Source organism: Gastrolobium bilobum, unplaced genomic scaffold, assembly GCF_033153095.1.
Source record: "Gastrolobium bilobum isolate Gb01-03AN ecotype WA unplaced genomic scaffold, APGP_CSIRO_Gbil_v1 utg37005, whole genome shotgun sequence".
Taxonomy (NCBI): domain Eukaryota; kingdom Viridiplantae; phylum Streptophyta; class Magnoliopsida; order Fabales; family Fabaceae; genus Gastrolobium; species Gastrolobium bilobum.
In genome coordinates this window covers 64,353-76,566 of record NW_026895270.1, presented here as the reverse complement: position 1 = coordinate 76,566, position 12,214 = coordinate 64,353, and the positions used below count along the sequence as shown (strand labels likewise).

The window sequence follows — 12,214 nt, the reverse complement described above, 5'->3', positions numbered from 1 at the left end:
GTGTCAACCTCAGTTTACTCGCCATATTCATACACAAAAGGGAATATTCATTGGTATTTCCTTTTTATCCCTACCTTTGGTTATAAAATATTAATTTTATGAAGTTGTACACAAAGTGGTCCTGGCCTGTGTAGCATACTGAATACTGCAAGTGCCAACCTCAGCTTACTCGGCATATTCATCCACAAAGTCACAGGAATATTCACTTCATGTTTGCCTTTTGGTTTATTGCTTTATACTTTTTTTTTTTTTTAGTAAACTCAGGTATTCCCATTTTCTAAATCGAGATTAATCCTTTCGTGACTTGGAATCAGAAATTTTTTATTATCGGTCTCAAAATACTTTTCGTAAGAATCAAACTCATAATTTCATCAGCCACCAGAATCGGACCCTTGAGCTACAATCTGCTTATCAAGTGAGCTACACCTTTTGGGGATAGGGCTTCATACTAACAGGAGAATAAGGATAAATGATGGGCCTACATTTAAAGAGAAGAAGAAAATGAAATCAGTCACGGAAACCAAAGAATCATTGAAAGGAGAAAACACTTGTTGGGGAGAAGTGTATTTCCCTTGGTTTATAAAGTGTTCATCTTTTTTGGTTTAAAATGACATACGTTTGTTCAAGATAGTTATTTTCTACTATAGACACATGATGTGATGAGATCCATCACCTATTAAAGAAAAAAGAAATAATGACATAATTTTTGATATAAAAACAACATGAGATAGTTATCTATGATATAATGATTTTCCTAAAAAAAGATGACAAATATCCATTCCTTATTATTGCTTTGTATTTTGGATAAGAAGCATTGGGCTTACTGTTTCTTTGATATTGGGCCGTGTCCCACGACAAGGGGATTCCAAAATAAATATCAAAGGATTAACATTTGGGAAGAGAAAATTATTCACACTAGTACTTGCATTTACTTTATTATATAGTGTTTGTGATATTTCGTTTTTATAAATTATTTCTCAAATTATTTTCATAATAAAAATAGCTTGCAATATAAAATAGTTATTTTACAATAAAAAACGATTATTTTGTAAAAGATACTATATATCTCCATGCGAGCATGAATACATGATTCATCTTTTGGAAATTTATATTTTTAAGGTTTTCTTTTTCTTTTTCATGTTTAAAATTTAGACCATGTAACACGTCAAACAGTTAAACTATGTAAACCATAATTATAGGGATGTAGATGAGTTATCAAGGATTTGTGGCACAATATTGATCAAGTCAAGTCTAATATTTAACATTGGTTGAACCGGTTTAAAACGGGTTAACCGGTTTTATTGAGTCAAATTCAAATGTATAACTAGTTTAATACGTGAACTGAACCGGTTGAAAATCCAATTTACGGGTAAATTGGTTGTGCCAGTCGAGTCTTAGATTCGTGACAAGGAGTTTAATTATCTGTTGCTTGCTGTAGCATGAACATTATATATAGCAAAGATTTCAAAAGTGCCACCCAACCAAACCTTATTATTACAAACATGTGACAACACAAACACAACCTGTCTTTCCCATGAAAACAACACGCAAACATAAATATTCAAAACCCCAAACCCTTCTTCTCACCTTTTTCTTGGCAACATTTCTTTCTCCACCTTCCGTTACCATTACCCCTTCCCTCCCTATTCACCATTTATTAATTATTAACACATATTCTCTCTCTCTCTCGCTCTCTCTCTTTCCTTTTCGTTTTCCAACATTGTCATTCTCTCGTTTACACCATCACAAGATTCACAACCCCCCAACACTACTCTAGTACATAGAGGTGCACGTGCAAAAAGGGTTTTCATTTGCACGTGCAGCACTCATCGGTTAATTAATTAGGTTAACCTATGGCGCCTCGTATCTGGTCATGCTTCCGCAAGAAGGGCGGCAGCGGCGGTCAAGAGGGGGATTCCACGGAGGCGGAGGAGGCGGGGGACGAGGGAGGAGTGGCGGTGCTGGTGGAGATGTTCACGTCGCAGGGTTGCGCGACGTCGCCGGCGGCGGAGCTGGTGCTGTCGCGGCTGGGGAGGGGTGACTTCCAGCTGGAGGTGCCGGTGGTGCTATTGGCCTTCCACGTGGACTATTGGGACTATTTGGGCTGGAAGGACCCATATGGTTCGAGCCAGTGGACCGTTAGGCAAAAGGCCTATGTTGAGGTTCTTGGGCTTGACACGATGTTCACCCCACAGGTTGTGGTCCAAGGAAGGGCCCAATTAATGTTAAATGACGAGAATGCCCTCATCTCTGCCATCACCTCTGTTCCTAGATTCGCTGCTCTCACCTTCCAGGTTAATATTATTATTCTTTGCCCTTTGTTTTTTTTGGTAATCACACATGCATGCATTTATTACTAGATAAATGTAACATTTACATTTTTTTTTTCGCGTATAACTTTTTATAACTAAATTTTAGTCATTAACTTTTTGTTAATCCGGCGGTTATAATTTATTAAAAATTAAAAATTAATTAATAAATATGACTCAGTAAATTAAAATTATTGAATTGACATAAATCGATTAAGATTTGATTCTAAGAGGTTATAAATGAAAAGAGATTGTAAGTATAACCTTTTTTTTTTTTACTTTTATTATTCCTCTTTTTCCTTTTTTTTTTTTTTTATCTCTATTCTATGTGCATTTTTTTGTTTAAGGAAAAAATATTTATCATTTAAAAAAAAATTGTGTTAGGATTAACGTGTTGTTTTGGTGCAAATTTGTTGTTTTTTATATTTTCTCTGTTCTTTAATGCTTTTTCTTTCTCTCATCTTATAATTTTATGAAGGAGAAACAAATAAAAAAAATTAACAAATATATACTAAATTATGATCATTTTATTTAAAATGACATAAATATATTTTCAGAGAGAAAAAATAAGAACACCTTATGTAAGATTTGTGAATTTTAATAATAAGTCAACTCTTTTGGCAGTGCTTTCTTTTTGGCTTTTCATTTACTTTTTTTTGTTTAATGTTGTTGTTTGAGGCTTTGAGCTAAGCTCGTGAATTTAGGTGCCAAAAGAGTCATTACATCATGTATACGACTTTAGCCTCAGGTAAACCTAAAACAATTTGTGGTAGATCAAAACAGATGTTGACATAAGGTATTTTCAATCACGACATCATCATCTCACACAACAAGTGGGAGGCCACAAATTCACCTAATTAATGCCAAAAAGTTGTTTTTGTGTGTTATGGAAGTTGTTTTGTGCTTTCTTCAGCAAAAGGAGTTGGATCAAAGAAAATTCAACTTCATTCTTTTGAAATTTAATAAAATAAAATTTAACTTTTTCTCGTATTCACCAAGAAAAAATTACTATAATAAAGGGGATAGTGATTAGTGAATATAAATACACACCAAACTAAAGTTATTTTCTTCTTTAAGAAAATTCATTATTAACAAGGTAATTAAAGTCCCATAGTTCATAGCTGAGCAAAACTAAGTTCTAAGAAAAAAAAAAAATGGAACAAAAATTTATAGAATTCTTTTTCACAGTTTGAGCAAAATTTTCTGCAAGCAGGCAACTTTCAAGAGGCCTACATCAGATTCTTTGGAAGTCACCCTAAATGGGGCATTGAGGACCAAGGTGGACAGTCATGGTGTAGATATCATGGTAGCATTATATGAAAGTGGTTTGGTTACTGACTGCACCAGAGGGGATAACAAAGGGCGTGTTCTATCAAATGACTATGTTGTTAGAAAACTTGAAAAACTCTGCACTGTCAAAGACCTCCCTGCTAAGAAGACAGTATCAGGAACTGTTAGTTTTTCCTTGTGGAAAGCATTCAACAGCAGCAGGTGTGGCTTGGCGATCTTTGTTCAAACCAGCTCTCATGAAATTTTAGGTTCACAGAGTTTTCAGCTCCCTGATGATATATGATATTGATTAATTAGTTTTATTTGTTCTGCTTACTATCATGTACAGTATGTGTTCTGTTTTAGGATAACATTGGAGAAATTTGTGTATCATTGACAAACTCAAACTTGCAGTGTCAACTTTTTGCCCACTTTGATACCCACCAATGTCTCATATATCTATTCAATTGATCTATTATACACCCACTATGTTTAGTAATTGAAACCCATGGCAGGATGCTAAACATACTACCAAGAAAAGTAGCTTAAGCTTTGAGAAATTAATGGAATTTCTAATAGATAATTCATGACTCTAGTGTCTTCAACTGTTCCTGTACAAGTGTTTGGGGATTTGGACTTGACCAAGCTGATTGCTGAATTTCAACCAGCTTTTCAAAGGCACCTAACATGCATGTGGTGGGTGAAGGGGAGATGCTGATTTGATCCAGAAATTAATAAGAGGAACTTGTTTACTACACAATTCGATGATGATTTAAGTTTGATCACAACAAGGATGCACCAAAAAAATGATATTATCGTGAACAATCTGTCATTTCAACAACAATATTTCACAAGCACATGGTGGTAAGGACTCGCATTTATTTTACAAACTAACAAACTCTACTATGTACAAGTCGGACTGCTCCTCCAAAGAACAAGAATTTTGACAATCATTTCAATCACACGACAATCTTTCCATCAGAATGCGTTATGCCAACCAATTCCCCAAACAGTTCTCTTGGAGCGCAACCAAAGTATCATATCAATGATATCTTGATTATATTTTCCCTTGAAGAAAAGCACTAGCTGGAAGAACAAATTACATTTTACACTGAATCTACTGCTTGAACTTGTTGCCGGGCCAAGTACTTCTCCCTTCTTTCTTTCTATGATAATTTGGAAACAATTCAGGATGTGAATAATAAAAAATATATTCAATTAAAAACATTGAAATGAAAAAAATCTACGGTCAACATTTTACATACCCATTCATCAATTACAAGACCTTCAGCAATAACTCGAGGTCCTGGCTCTGCAGGAGGCTTCTTCCGAGCTTCAAGTGCAGCATCAGCTTCAGCCAACTGTCTATTCAGTTTTTCCAGAGCCTAAATACACCAGATTGTCATCATTGCACATCAATCCTCTAGACATGTACCAAGATAACTTGAAGAAAAGTTTGACTTACAGGACTTGACCGTTCCGGATCTATAAATACAACCCTCAAGATTCGTTCAACTGTCACAAGATCCTTTTGTTCATCAAACTGCATGACAGAAGACCAAAGACCAAAGACCAAATTTAGTTCACTATTAACCAGTAACCATGAAAATATCACCAAAAGCATGAATAAATGAAACAAGGTGTAATTAATACAACTAAAGCTGATACTACCATGAAAATATCCTATACACAATTATTTATCTCCTATCCACTATTTGAAATTCCATTTTCTTGGCATATATTAATGTTGTAGGGCCTATAGCAAACCCATTCAAATTAATGTCTACTATTTCTAACATATCCCATTAACAATAGTCTTGAAATGCCTGTGCATTATGACTTACGCAAATTTATCAAAGAATGCTGGCTGCCAATTCTAAGAAGTAAGGAGGAGGCTGGTATTACCATGCCATCCAAGTGTTGCATCATCTGGTCCTACCATAAAGAAACACAATCCATGCTCCACACTTACAGAAAACTATATACCTTGTGTTTTTGGGCAGTCAATGATAATATAGCAAATATCCAACTGAATACTTATAAGCTGTAAATTATCATGCACCTAAAAAATTGGACCAAAAAAGTTAGGGCTTTCTACACAGCTAGTTTTTCTTAGATTTTTCTGTTCTGTATAAAATTAATTGTTTGCAACCTCTAGGCAGTGTTGGTTTGATGATCAGGAATTCATAACTTGGAAAATTGTTTCTTGTTAGCAAGGCCATAGCACCTACCCTCCAGAGATTCAAACTCATTCTATAATGAATTTCTGCTAATGTGTTGTTTTATGTGTGGATACTACGATGGGTTAAGACATACCAGAAAATTCAAGTAGATCTTTTTCTGTACTACTTAATTTAAGATCCTCAAATCTCTTTCAAAATTGTTGCATGACTCCAGATTAACTAGTTTGTAGCCATTATAATCATGATGCTAAACATTAGCTATTCAATTCAATGCCCCACATAAATGTTGTAGTAGCTCTATTGCATTATGAGACATAACCTTCGAAAAGGGGGACCACATTTGACAAATGTCCAATTATAATACTAAAATAAATACAACCACTAAAATTGCTTTCACCTTTTTGCCACTACCATGTTTGATTTGATGATATGGATTTACTGGTTTTAGTAGCAATTACTCAACTTTCAGGTTATAGCATAGGGTTCAGAAATTAGAAAACAGAATAATCAGAAAGTACTAATTAGCCAACTCTCTCTCTCTCTCTCACCCACCCAATGTCTCTCGTCATTGGGATATTCAATATAATTTCAGAAGGTACCGGACATACCAGCTCAGGTACATAGTCCACTCCTTCTTTCACTTTGAGACTCATGATTTTGAACTTGACCTTGTTCTTCTGGTCCGACAACTTTTCATTGTTTTCAGGTTGCTCCATAAACTTAAACACTGAGCACCAAATTAAGAAAGGAACATTAATATAATGCGAAAAAAGCTAGCAAGATGATGAATAAAATAAAATAAAATAAAATAAAAATACCAATATATATATATATATATATATATAAAATTATAATAATAAACACTAATATAATCCCAGTATAAATTAAAATTACAAAAATGCATTTCTTCCAACTTTAAAACGATTTCATTTTGGATCACAGGAGATAAGTTATCTCCGGTGACTGGAGACATATTAAACCCATATAATTAATATATATATATATATATATATATATATATATATTAAAAAAAAATTACCGGTTGCAATCAAGCTTTCTCCAGGAGCAAGAATACCACCAGGAGGCCGCATGTAACAACTCTTTGGTGCCGTAGTTTGAAACTGAAACAACAAAAAGAAAGTCAATAAGAGAAGTCAATTACATGGAGCAGGCATGTGCAAGGAAACAAAACCTGAGGTCATCAACTATTGACTATGAGTGTATTCATTTTTCATCACACATCAGAAAACATGTAACACTAAAACAGAACCGCTAACTTGGTAAGACCAGAAAGTAGAAATCCTAACTGTGTTTCTACTTTAGGAACATATATGAAAAAACTGGTTCATGTGATAAAACCTTCTATATTTAAATTTACCCATGTTCTGCTATGTCGATGTTCAAGCTTCGGAAACCGCAACAATTGAAAAAGAAAAAAAAATAATAAACACGCATGCATGAGTCCACAGACAGAACCAATCATCAATACCTTGAAAGCAACACGAGACTTGCTAGTGTTTTTTAATCGAACAGCACTCTTTACCTGCTTGCCCGGTTCATCTTCAAAGCAAACAAAACCAAAACTTCAGTATTAAACATTAAATTAATAAACACGCCACAGAAAAACAAGCAGAACCAACAAAACAGAAACCTCGTTCATGTTATCATTTACACACGTGACTTAAGTTGATAATAAGGTGATTTTTAATATTACTATTTTTTTAAAGTGTCTTGAAAGTAAAGGAACTGAATTTGAATTCAAGTTACTTCGTTTTACTCAAAAATAAAAAAATAAAAAATTGAGAGAGAAAGAAAGAAAGAAAAGAGAATCAGAAAATGGCTTACATGGAAAGTAGAGATAACTTGAAGGATCAAGACGGAGTCTACGACGGGGAGGGAGTAGCGACCTAGCGACGGACGACACCGTTTTGGGAGAAGGTCCTTGAGCGTTCCCTTCTGAGTGGTTGTTGTACGCGGAAGACGAAGAAATGTTCCCCGAACTCCAAAAGGGACAAAGCCTGAAGAGCTTAGCGTCGGAGCTCGGCTTCTGGTGGCCGGCGATGGCCATATTCTCGCCGGAAAGTGATCGAATTAGGGCTCCGACCAGGAACTCAAAAATTGACTCAAGAAACGCACCGTTTTGTTCTCTGGACTTAATCTTCAAACGAATTCTCAAGTTGAAGAAGAAAGCAATCAACGACTTTATGCCGACGTCCCTCCACTCGCAACGTGTCCTTCAGGTAGCGTTTTATTTAATGCACACCCTCCTCCTCCATTTATTTTTAAAAAATAAAACAATAATTATGAAATAAATTTTATTTTTTACATATATATGAAAGAAAGTATATGATATCCATGTTTTTCTTTTTCTTTTTCTCGTATGATCTTACGTGGATCCCATACATTTTTATATGTATGTGAAAAATAAAATTATCTCTTACAACATAAGAAACATTAATTCCTTAAAATTAAAACATAGAAAGGTATATATAATTAAGATTAACGACTCTGATTTGTAAGCATGTGACAGAATTGATCTTTTTTAATCTAACGACTTTTAGATGAGATGTCAAACTTTAAATTTGATACTGATGTCAAAAGATTTTATCTCATATATAAATATAGGGCAAAATAAGTCTTCTGTTGCAGCAAAATTCATGTTCTCCTGCCAGTGAGAGATCGGTGTGTGTGCCAATATTTCATTTCATTCTTTTTTTTCTTTTAAATAAGTGGGACCCATTTAATTGTATCAGTTGAAAAAAACATCTTCTTCTACCGCTTGAGAAGATGCAATCCCATAAATATATTTATGAGGATTAAGTAGCATAGTATAATATGTTAGATGTTTTATATGATACTATAGGTATGAAGGTAATTAAAAGTAATGAGGGATGGGTTGGGTTTTGAAGGGTGAGGGGCATTAATGATGGGAGATTAAGTTAGGTGTGGTTTGATGCAGGGGACATTAACATATGTGGGCTAGGTTTGTTGGTGTGGGTTTGTTGTTAGTTGGGGAATTGATTATTGGAATTATTATGACATTCCTTTTTGCTTTTTTGTTCTCACCTATTCTTTCTACTTTCTATTCTTTACACCAAGATATTTTCATGAATGGATTTTCACTCCCTCTCTTAGTTTCCATCCTATGAAATATGAATATAAATGTGAGGCTGTGATTATCGCTCCACTTTATTTCAACTTTTCTCTTTCTACAAAATATTAAAGGGAGTTCCTATTGTAGTTGGGTTTGGAATTAAAGTTTCTAATGAACTAGCCCAATTGTGATTGCCTTCATTTTATTAGCCCAATAATTATAAAGCCGGACGCATCATCATTTTCTTAAAAGAATTGAATACGTTGGCCCAACGAATCAAGAAAAGTTAATACACCGGACCATCTCATAAATATTAGAGGTGAGTTCGGTATCAATAAAACACATGCATATTTGTGTAAATATGGACGTCAGCTTTCAATTCGACCCCAACACAATATGGATTTTTCTTATTTATGTTAACTCATATTCATATTTGTATCATGTTTATGTCGATTAAAAAGTAATATGAAATTTTTTTATATCGTATTATGGATATTGTGTCCGTATCAATCCGTTTAAATTAAACAATTTAATAATATTTTTTTTCCACTTATCTCACTTTTATTTATTAATTTCAAGTTACTTAAGAAATAAAATTAGGGAGATGTTATACTTACTACCTATTTTTCTTACTACCTCTTACTACCAAATCTTAACTGTTAATTGCTGTCAATCTAATGGTTATAATTTATTGAAAATTAATAATTAATTAATAAGTATGACCTAAAAAATTATAATTATTAGATTGCCGAAAATCAACGCTTAAAATTTGGTAATAAGAGATAGTAAAAAAAAAAGTAATAAGTATAACTTCTCCCATAAAATTAATAAGTTACTTATTTCGTGTCGTATCATCTTAAGCAATAAACAGGCCATGTTTGTATCAAATATTTTAATTATGAGTTTAATATTTTTCATGTTATAAAAGATAAATTTTATCTCCTACATACAGAACAAACCTAATAATTATATATATCATATTCACGTTGATTCGAGTTGATTGTGTTTGTATTTTTGTCGAATTCATATCACCCGAACACGGCACATCAACCTGAATGTCATAACAAAATTCTAGTTAAAATGACATCCCCCCTTTTTCATCATGCAGACTTACTTAGTAACATTAAATTATAAATATAAACTTAAGAAGTTGATATAAATATAGGATTTGCATTTGTCATTTAACATGATATAACAAACTTTCCTACACACACAACATTTTGTGGGACCCACACATTTTGAAGAAAAAAAAATAAAAAATTACGGCACGCAAAACGAATCTCTATAACATTACACAATCATTTTCCTTACAATATAACTCTTACAAAACCCTATAAATATTTGTCACAAACAAACAAATATTTTGTGGGTCGGTCACAAGGCACCATCATATCCAATGAACCTCCATCAGGTTAAGAAGGTTACAAAGGGGTCCTTCTCGCTGACTTCATGGCCATTTCCTTTATTAGGAGTTAGTTTTTGCTGTACCACTAAAAAAAACAAGGGCAAAAAAGTAGTTGTATTACAAAACCGGTGTCACAAAATCTAGGAGCTGAGCCCTGGTTTCTAAGAAGAGTGTCACTTCCCTCAGAAAATTCCAGAACTAAGTTTAAAAATCACTCAATTTTCAACATATGCATAAAGTATAAAGGATAAACCACATATATAAAACCCATATATAAAAAGTATAAACCCACCTAGAAAGATAAGTCCTCTGTCAAAGTGATCAATTTCACTTTTGTTCACTGTCTCGAAGACTTTGTAGTCTTGGTTAAGAGAATTAGAGGGAGAAAGATGAATAGTAATAGAGGAGGGTGCAAAATGGAGACCGCGTTCAAAACACTCTTGTTGGAGCAAAGAAATGGTTCAGTAACAGAACCTGCTTGCAATAAAGGAAGCAGTGGTATGTGGCATATGGATTCTGGTATTGCAAAGCAGTCCAAAAGGAGCAATATTGATGAGAAGAGGAGGACTCAGAAGGCTGAGAATATCATACACTTGATTTGCTGGGGACCCTTTTGGTCTTAGATCTTAAATCTTTGGCTTTGTTGATTTTTCTGGTGAGTTAGGATTAGGAGTTAGGACCCATTTATTTAATTTTATTTTTGGTTGTTTTTTTTCCCTCCATCTATTGGATTGCATGGAAGTGAATACATGGAGGAATTAACATCTTGTACTTTAAGAAGATAGGCAATTATGTTTCTCATCTTGTATCAGTGGCAGCTATAAGGCAATGAAGACTAGTTTAGACTCTGTATCTCTCTTCTCTTACTTTTAATGTGATGTTTCATAACCAATTTTCTCCGAAGTGAGGTGAAGAAATATGAATAATTTTAGAGAAAAATATTTTGTTATTTTAAAGTATATGAACTTTTTCTCTCTATAATAATAGGAGAGAAAATATAAAAAAAACTATCTACTATGTATAAAAACCAGTGGTTTAACATAAAACGACACATACTTCTATCTTTTAAAATGAGAAACAATTTTCTCCTAATTTTATTATTTATTTTTTTTTTACAAATGTTAGTTTTCAGCTTTTCCATAAACTAAGTGAATTGGATAGAAATATGAATAATTTTATTATAGTTTTTGATATTTTAAAAAATGAAAATGGAATTTGATTTGGTACAAGTCAAATCTTGTGTTTGGATTTCAAAGATATTTGTTTTTTAACTAACTTTTTGATGTTATTTCTTATAACAATAAAAAGTGAAATAATAAAATAAAATAGAGTTCTATTTTCTTTATTGATACATTGAAGGGGATTAAGCCTTTAAGAAATAGCAACATTGCAACAAATCTAAGTAAAGACACTCTAGAAAGATCATTTTGGCAGGGTACAATCTCACCCACGAGAAAGTAGTAGAAATAATTGGCTAACCAATTGTCAGCATCATTTCTTTTTTCAATTAATCATTTCTAAATATAAAATTGAATTTTTAAATAAATATTTTCTGATTTTTATTGATTCTAGACTCGATATTATGAAATGTCCATTAAGTATTATTATTCATATTATTTTATTCTCAATAAGTGTTCTTTATACATATTTTTTACTTTATTTTCATGCTATTTTTTCTATAATAAAATAAGATAATTTACCTTTAGATATTTTTCTCTCTCTAATTCTTTTTTCTAAAATACAGTATTAATAAAGAGTAAAAAATATGTGCAACTATAATTTTCCCTTGACTCCCTATCTCTCGTATTCATATGACCAACAAGGCAACAAGCACGCAAATTATTAAAAGTGTTTCACTCTCGTTACTCCTATCCTATCGATTCCACAACCAAAAGCATTTCGTTTATTATAATGTATTCGGAACTTTCAACATAAAGTATGAGTTTGAATTTTA

General features: G+C 33.0%; 2 protein-coding genes across 2 annotated transcripts; one reads left to right on the top strand and one right to left on the bottom strand.

Annotated features, from left to right (window-relative positions):
• The first annotated feature begins 1,853 nt into the window (after positions 1–1,853).
• LOC133302985 (uncharacterized) lies at positions 1,854–3,882 on the top strand. The gene is made up of 2 exons (XM_061502811.1): positions 1,854–2,294; positions 3,523–3,882. The coding sequence occupies exons 1-2, from the start codon at positions 1,854–1,856 to the stop codon at positions 3,880–3,882; spliced, it is 801 nt and encodes a 266-aa protein (XP_061358795.1).
• A 425-nt stretch (positions 3,883–4,307) lies between these two features.
• Positions 4,308–7,987, bottom strand: LOC133302944 (vesicle-associated protein 4-1-like). Its single transcript, XM_061502771.1, has 7 exons — positions 7,607–7,987; positions 7,251–7,321; positions 6,801–6,882; positions 6,370–6,488; positions 5,044–5,121; positions 4,844–4,963; positions 4,308–4,744 (listed from the first exon to the last, which is right to left on the bottom strand). Exons 1-7 carry the CDS (start codon positions 7,827–7,829, stop codon positions 4,685–4,687), a joined length of 753 nt encoding a protein of 250 aa, XP_061358755.1. The 5' UTR covers positions 7,830–7,987; the 3' UTR covers positions 4,308–4,684.
• Between the last annotated feature and the right edge of the window lie 4,227 nt (positions 7,988–12,214).